The sequence below is a fragment of the Anopheles cruzii genome, unplaced genomic scaffold (genome assembly GCF_943734635.1).
Source record: "Anopheles cruzii unplaced genomic scaffold, idAnoCruzAS_RS32_06 scaffold01414_ctg1, whole genome shotgun sequence".
Classification (NCBI taxonomy): Eukaryota; Metazoa; Arthropoda; class Insecta; order Diptera; family Culicidae; genus Anopheles; species Anopheles cruzii.
Genome location: NW_026454999.1, coordinates 1 through 5,348, shown reverse-complemented (window position 1 = coordinate 5,348; position 5,348 = coordinate 1). Strand labels below are relative to the sequence as shown.

The window sequence follows — 5,348 nt, the reverse complement described above, 5'->3', positions numbered from 1 at the left end:
TTTCCACTCCAAAGCACTTGGAGAAGATTGGCCTGCTGAAGGACTTCGTGCAGGATGAGGAGTCTAAGCTTAATCAGTTCTATCGCTCAGCATTGACAAAGCTGGCCTTCTTACCTTTTGCCTACACGATCGATAAGTACCGTTGGGGAATCTTCCGAGGAGATATTGAGCCAGAAGAGTACAACTGCAGATTCTGGGAGATGCGCTCGAAGTACTCCGGTATTGAGCCGCCGGTGGTGCGCTCCGAGCTCGACTTTGACCCTCCAGCAAAGTACCATGTGTCTGCGGACGTGGAATACCTACGGTACTTCGTGTCGTACATTATTCAATTCCAGTTCCACCGTGCAGCTTGTGAAAAGGCCGGCGAATACGTGAAGGGCGATCCGGAAAAAACGTTGAACGATTGTGACATCTACCAGAGCGCGGAAGCTGGCAACGCCATCAAAGCGATGCTGGCAATGGGATCATCGAAACCGTGGCCAGAAGCGATGGAGGTCCTTACGGGAGAGCGGCGTATGAGTGCCGACGCCCTGATTGAATACTTCCAACCTCTCTACGACTGGTTGGTGGTTGAAAACGAACGTCTGGGAGTATACATTGGCTGGGAACCAACCGACAGTACGTTGAGTAGGCATTGGGAGCCAAACCGAACGGTTGTGTTTTAAGCGTGCTCGTCGTTGATTTACTAATAGGCGAAGAGACAAAGTGCGGAAAGACGAAGGAGGAAAACAGGGAAGCCAAGATACTGCGAGGTGGCCTGCATTGTCTCGATATCGACAGCGGATATTGTCATCCGTCATACTCTAGACATTCGTTTCACTGCTGCCCATGAAATTCGTGGAAGTGTACACTTAGCAACAGCCATAAGCTACTGCGCGACTCTGGTGTAGTAGCGGAAGTATGGAGGAGACTCGGCGTAACATTGGCCAAAAAATGCCAAAAATGCAAACGCGGTCGCAAAGTGCGACCACAGCGGCAGGTGACGGTAGAGACGAAGAGGGCAGCATGAGTGGCGATTGCACAGCCACTAACTTCGAGCCCGTGGATCTAGCAAGCGATGTGCAATCAATGAGAAACGAGATAACGGCTTTACGAGAGCTGCTCGAAAAGACAGTGGCTCAGAATTCCGTGCTATTGGAAATTAGCATCAAGGCCCAGAAAGAGGCAGAGACTGCAAAAAACGAGGCGACACAGCTGAAGCAGCAACTTCATCAGCGAGAGCAGAATTACCAACAACAACAACAACAACAGCAGCAACAGCCAAAAAAGGCTAAGCCACCGCAGCGACACCGAGAGCAGTTGCAACAGGAAACGGTTCCGGAGCAGCAGCAGCAGCAGCAGCAGAAGCAACAACAACCGCCTCAACAGCGGCAGTCGACGTCACAACAGGTGGAAGCGATGCAGGCGCAGCTGCTATCCAAGTTCCAGGAGTGGACCAGGGAAATCCTAGGAACAGGAACACTGCGTTCACAGCCACTGCTGCAGAACCAGCAAACGCAGCAACGCACCATGGCGCAGATGGTGAACGACAACAGAGTGTCAGCATCGGCAGAATGGATGCGTGTTCCGACAAAAGTCGAGCGGCGACAAGTTGCCGCCGACAAAAAGCAGCAGAACCAACAACAGCAGCAACACCAGCAGCAGCACAACCGGCGGAAGCTGAATAAGAAGCCGGCAGATAAAGATGGCATCCTACTGGACCTCATCAAGGTAGTGCCAAAGCCACCGCATACGGTGAAGGGGGTCTGCAAGCTGGCGTGGAAGGCCGACCCCAATGAGCAAAAGTTCCAAGAGGTCCTGTTCCTTCAGGATGGCTGCAATATTAGGATCCGGGAAGCTGTCAACGGACCTGACATCGAAGCCGCCATCGCGAAGGAGGTCGGCGAGGCTGGCAGCGTGAAGCTCGTGCAAGAGAAGGCGACGGTCAGCATCAGCGACATCGACCAGCTGGCAGAGAAGGAGGACGTCGAGAAGGTTCTCCGCGGGCTGCTAGGCGAATCGGTCAAGCTAGATGTACACCTCATCAAATACCCGACCGGGCTGCAACGGGCGAGGACGGTGATTCCCCGCAGAAGCGCACAGATGATCGAAGGCGCGGAGGTCAAAATCGGGCACACGGTGTGCAAAGTCCGCGTCCTTGGACCGACGCCGATCGAACAGACACGCTGCTTCCGCTGTCTGGAACGCGGCCATCTCGGTCGTGAATGCCAAAATGAAGCACGCGATAAACTGTGCATAAAGTGCGGCGAAGAGGGACACAAACAGCAAGACTGCAAATCCCAAAAAACAGTGTGCATCTTGTGCGGAGGCCCCCACCGCATAGGGTCAAAATTGTGCCAAGGACCTGCCTCGCAATGTCTCTGAAGGTACTACAGGCTAACATCGGGCGCTGCCTTCTAGCCCAGGACCTTCTCTGGCAGACGGCGTTGGAGAAGAAGATCGACGTTCTACTCGTCTCAGAGCCGAAGTGGGTGCCGGAAAATCCGCAATGTATATGCGATCCGACACGCAAGGCGGCCATTGCGGCAAGCGGTGGAAAGGCGATACAATACATCAGAAGCACCACAGTCGACGGAATGGCTGCTGCTGATATTGGGGGAGTCACCTTCATCAGCTGCTACGTCCCACCGTCGAAAACCCCCCGACGAAGTGAGCCGCAGTTTGAGGCGTTGATGGATGCCATCACCGCAGTGGCTGCTGGACGGCACCGTGTTGTCATCGCCGGGGACTTCAACGCGCACTCCTCAGAGTGGGGTTGCACCAATGACGATGTCCGAGGAGAGCAGCTGGCGGCCTTAGTCCGGCTCTTGGGGTTGGTGGTCCTCAACACCGGACGAACTCCTACGTATAAGGGCGGATGGCAAGGCAGAAGGTCGGCAGCTACACCGTCGATAGTAGATGTCACCTTCGTCTCTCCTTGTCTAGCAGACAGAAACTGTTGGAGAGTGACAGACGGTGACTATGGAGACCACCGTCCAATATGGTACAATATACCAACTAGTCCGGCGTCGGCACCTGCACACCCACAGCGAGCAAGGAGCACACGTCTGCGACAATGGAAGAGAGCCTACTTTGATGTAGAGCTCTTTCTACACTCGCTGGCAGCGCAGCGGTTTGAGGACATCAAAACCGGAGACATACAAGAGCTGACCAGACAGATTACCAAAGCATGTGATGCCACCATGCCACGACGCAGCAGCAAACCTGGCCCGCGCAGGTCACTGTATTGGTGGACTACCAAAATGACCGATCTTCGTGTGGCTTCCAATCACGCGAAAAGAGTCATGGAAGGTTGCAAATCTACACCAGAGTTCGAAGAAGCCAAGATCGCATACCAACAGTCCATACGAGCAATGGAAGAAGAGAGTGCTCAACGCAAAAAGATCTGCGCAGTAGATTTGGCGAACTCAGCGGCTGACAATCTGTACGGTAACGCATACAGGTTGGTCAGATTGAGGCTCCAAGGGAAGCGAAGTCCGCCCATCACCGATCCAGAAATGCTGGATGGCATCGTGAGACACCTGTTCCCACAGCACCCGCCGACCACATGGCCAACTGGACGAGTCAGGGATGAAGACGCACCCATCCGCCGTGTAACCAATGAAGACATCCTGCGTATTGCGAGCCAACGCCTGCCGGCCAAAAAGGCCCCTGGCCCGGATGGGCTGCCAAATTACGCGGTCAAGACGGCGATGGCACGCTATCCGGAAGTCTTCCGGCGGCTGTTCCAACGGCTACTTGATCGGGGAACATTCCCCACCCAGTGGAAGACACAGCGGTTGGTATTGCTCAACAAACCTGGCAAACCACCTGGCCTACCGTCGTCTTATAGGCCATTATGCATGCTTAACGCTGTCGCTAAAGCGTTTGAGCGCATAATATTGGATCGCCTCAACGACTGGTTGGAGGACCATCCGGAGGGCCCGCGTCTATCGCAGAATCAGTTCGGGTTCAGGAGAGGGCGTTCGACCACAGAGGCGATCCAAAGGGTGGTAGCAGGTGCACGATGCGCCGTTGCCATCAACAGAGACAGCAAGAAGAAGAAGCGATACTGTCTAGTCGCCGCGTTAGACGTGCAAAATGCGTTCAACTGTGTCAGCTGGGCAGCCGTAGGCGGAGCACTGAGCGGAGCTGGAGTGCCGCAAGGCCTACTCAACATCATTGGAAGCTACTTCAGTGACCGAGTGCTCACCTACGAGACCGACAACGGACAAGTCAGGCGCCAGATAACAGCGGGAGTCCCTCAGGGGTCGGTCCTCGGTCCTACCCTGTGGAACATTGCCTATAACACAGTGGTTGACGCATCTGCGGACCCGGATGTGGCAACCGTGGCCTTCGCTGATGACCTAGCAGTTGTGGTCTCCGAGATCACACCAGGTAGGGCCGCCAGGAAAGCAGAAAAGGTCATTCGGCAAATCGAGCGACTAATGGACGTCCGATCACTACGACTTGCGCCGGAAAAAACTGAGGTAACCGTTTTCAGTTGCGCTAGGAAGGGCAGACAACACACAACCCTGAGAGTGGGCAACAAGAGCATACAGTCGAAGTCCACCCTGAAATACCTTGGTGTAATGCTGAATGATCACCTGCGATGGGGAGATCATGTCAGCACGGTCACGGCGAAGGCGGCTAAACTATGCAAGGCTCTTCGGTGGGTGATGCTTCATAACCACGCAGGACCACCCAGCACTAAACGGCGCCTATTGGCGAATGTAGCGTCGTCGATAATACGCTATGCCGCACCTGTCTGGGCGGAAGGGGCACTGCGCGTGTCGCAGAATCGACAGAAATTGTGGCAAGTTTCATCGTCACTGGCCAGAAGTGTTGCGAGCACATTTTGCTCAGTGTCTGGCGCTGCTGCAAACGTGATCTCCGGAGTGATTCCAATCCACCTACAGCTGCGCGAGGACGTTCGTGTGTACCGGAGCGTACGCGACACCCTGAGTGCGGCGGACCGAGCGCGAATGGCGGAAAGGACCACAACGTTTGCCCTGTGGCAGGCTGAGTGGGACATGGCAGCGGCAAACAACACCAGTCGTTATTTACAGTGGACCAGGAAAATCATACCAACGATTGAGCCGTGGGTGGTGAGGAACCACGGTGATGTAGACTTTTATCTCTCACAGGTACTTTCTGGCCACGGATTTGTCAGAGAGTACTTCCATGTGAAGAAACTGGCCTCATCCCCCAACTGCCCACACTGTCAGGAACACACTGGGACGACAGTGGTCCACTCGATGCAGCATGTCCTCTTCGAGTGCTCGGAGTTCAGCGGAGTGCGACAAGAACTACTCGGGTACTCAGAGGACGAGGAGCAAATCAACAGCAACAACCTGGGGGAGATGCTC

At 54.7% G+C, this 5,348-nt stretch overlaps 1 protein-coding gene across 1 annotated transcript; it reads left to right on the top strand.

The window, feature by feature from the left end:
• Positions 1-162: 162 nt before the first annotated feature.
• Positions 163-665, top strand: LOC128276512 (angiotensin-converting enzyme-like; the record flags this gene model as incomplete). The annotated part of the gene is made up of 1 exon (XM_053014968.1): positions 163-665. A coding segment is annotated over one exon (503 nt), but the record flags the coding sequence as incomplete, so codon positions are not given.
• Between the last annotated feature and the right edge of the window lie 4,683 nt (positions 666-5,348).